Source organism: Austrofundulus limnaeus, unplaced genomic scaffold (assembly GCF_001266775.1).
Source record: "Austrofundulus limnaeus strain Quisiro unplaced genomic scaffold, Austrofundulus_limnaeus-1.0 Scaffold16, whole genome shotgun sequence".
NCBI lineage: Eukaryota > Metazoa > Chordata > Actinopteri > Cyprinodontiformes > Rivulidae > Austrofundulus > Austrofundulus limnaeus.
In genome coordinates this window covers 3,070,467-3,072,196 of record NW_013952418.1, presented here as the reverse complement: position 1 = coordinate 3,072,196, position 1,730 = coordinate 3,070,467, and the positions used below count along the sequence as shown (strand labels likewise).

At 38.2% G+C, this 1,730-nt stretch overlaps 1 protein-coding gene across 1 annotated transcript in view; it reads left to right on the top strand.

Moving 5' to 3' along the window:
• Window positions 1-1,730, top strand: part of gpc6a (glypican 6a) — a 194,344-nt gene that overhangs the window by 185,441 nt on the left and 7,173 nt on the right. Inside the window, exon 7 of the mRNA XM_014003049.1 lies at window positions 806-936. Coding sequence (XP_013858503.1) covers window positions 806-936 — 131 coding nt within the window. The remainder of the gene's footprint in view (window positions 1-805; window positions 937-1,730) is intronic.

Here is a 1,730-nt window from a genome sequence, read left to right as displayed (position 1 = left end):
CACACACACACACACACACACACACACACACACACACACACACACACACACAAAACACACTGAATGAATATATTACTCTTCGAAGGCAGGGCTCAGTTTATGGCTGTAGTTTGACCTGCCTGTCACTCTTTGAATGCTTTACTTCCTCTTAAAAAAAGTCATGATGACTCAAAACTTTAATTAGAAAAACAGGATTTTGTTGACGTAACAGTAGATATGAAGCAATTGACTCAATAATCACTGTAATACAAGCAACTTAAAAACAACTTAGACTTTAAAATTCAGACTATTATGATTTTCMCTTTTGTCCCTGGTTGTTTCCAACTGTGTCAAAATGACAATGAATCAGAAAAATGAAACACAATGTGCTTCTGTGCATGACAAAGTCTGCAGGTTTTTTTGTTTTTCCTCCTCCTGTTTGCTAATCACCCGCTCAAACTTCTTGCCGAGCCCAGATGGAATCAGTTGGGGGTTGCCACTTATGCCAAATATCAGATTTGAAAACCTCAAATCTGTCTTGTATGAATCAGAGATGAGCAGAATATGGATGGAAGTGGACAAAAAGAAGGAAAAAAACTGTTGTTATCCAACAGCACTTCTCTCCTGATGGAAATAAAAAACAGAAGGCTTTGTGCTCCGYCACAAACTTGCTGCAGCATCAATGTCGAAAATCCCAGCGTCCTTTAAAAACTGATGGTTGAATACGAAACCAGTTTGTGTTGCTTTTCTTATTTTTTTTTTTATTTGCATTTTTTACACTTAAAACCTGATTTTCTTTTCTCTCTACTGTTTTGGTCAATGGCAGGTGACTGACATCAAAGAGAAGCTCAAAGAGTCCAGGGGGTTCTGGTCCAAATTGCCAGATGACATCTGTGCCAAAGGCAATCTGACAGAGTCTGATGAGGAGCAGTGTTGGAACAGCCACACAAAGGGCAGGTGAGGACTTCATAACTACAAAAAWTAAAATAAAAGTTACGTCACACTCCTGTTATCARCTTTTTCCAGCCAGGGATTAAAATAACCCCACTCTGTTCACAGATTAACGCTCTCTCTGTAAGGAATGCGGAGAACTTGTGCGGTATATAATCTCAGTGGCTCTAAAACTCAGAGGAATGAGGAGCTTCAAACACGTCTTGTCAGCTTGTAAAGTAACCCTGAGCCTTCCAGTTGATTGGTCAGAAAGTTCTCCCTGACAGAGGACTGGAGATGCTGGCAGAGAGCCTTTATCACTCCGTCGCTTCGATGCTCTCCAAAAAAACAAACCCACCAGATGGTCCAATAAAAGATATATGCTCYTGCCAGAACCATTTTTAATCACCACTCTAAATCCAGTAGGTAAATGGATAATTAAACACCAGTCAGACTGTGTCAGGAGTGCTTTTTTGAACTATTGATTCTGTTATTATTGAAATACAAACCATAATCAAATAGTTTATGAACCTGGAATTAATTGTCAGAAGGTACAGAACAGGGGTGTCCTGAAACCAGCTTTTTTTTTCAAACAGAGTACAAATATGAGTACTTCATTTTGCAAGCACTTACAGAGTTAGAACTTAAACATTACACGATGTTGATAAAAACACTTTCTTTTATTCAAACCTGGTCCTATCACTGCAAAAAATGTCCACCTAACCAAGTTTTAAAATCTTATATCCAGGCAAAAAGACTTTTTGATCTTTTTTTGAGACTGATTTACTAAACAAGAACTGATTGCGTAAGAATAATAATCT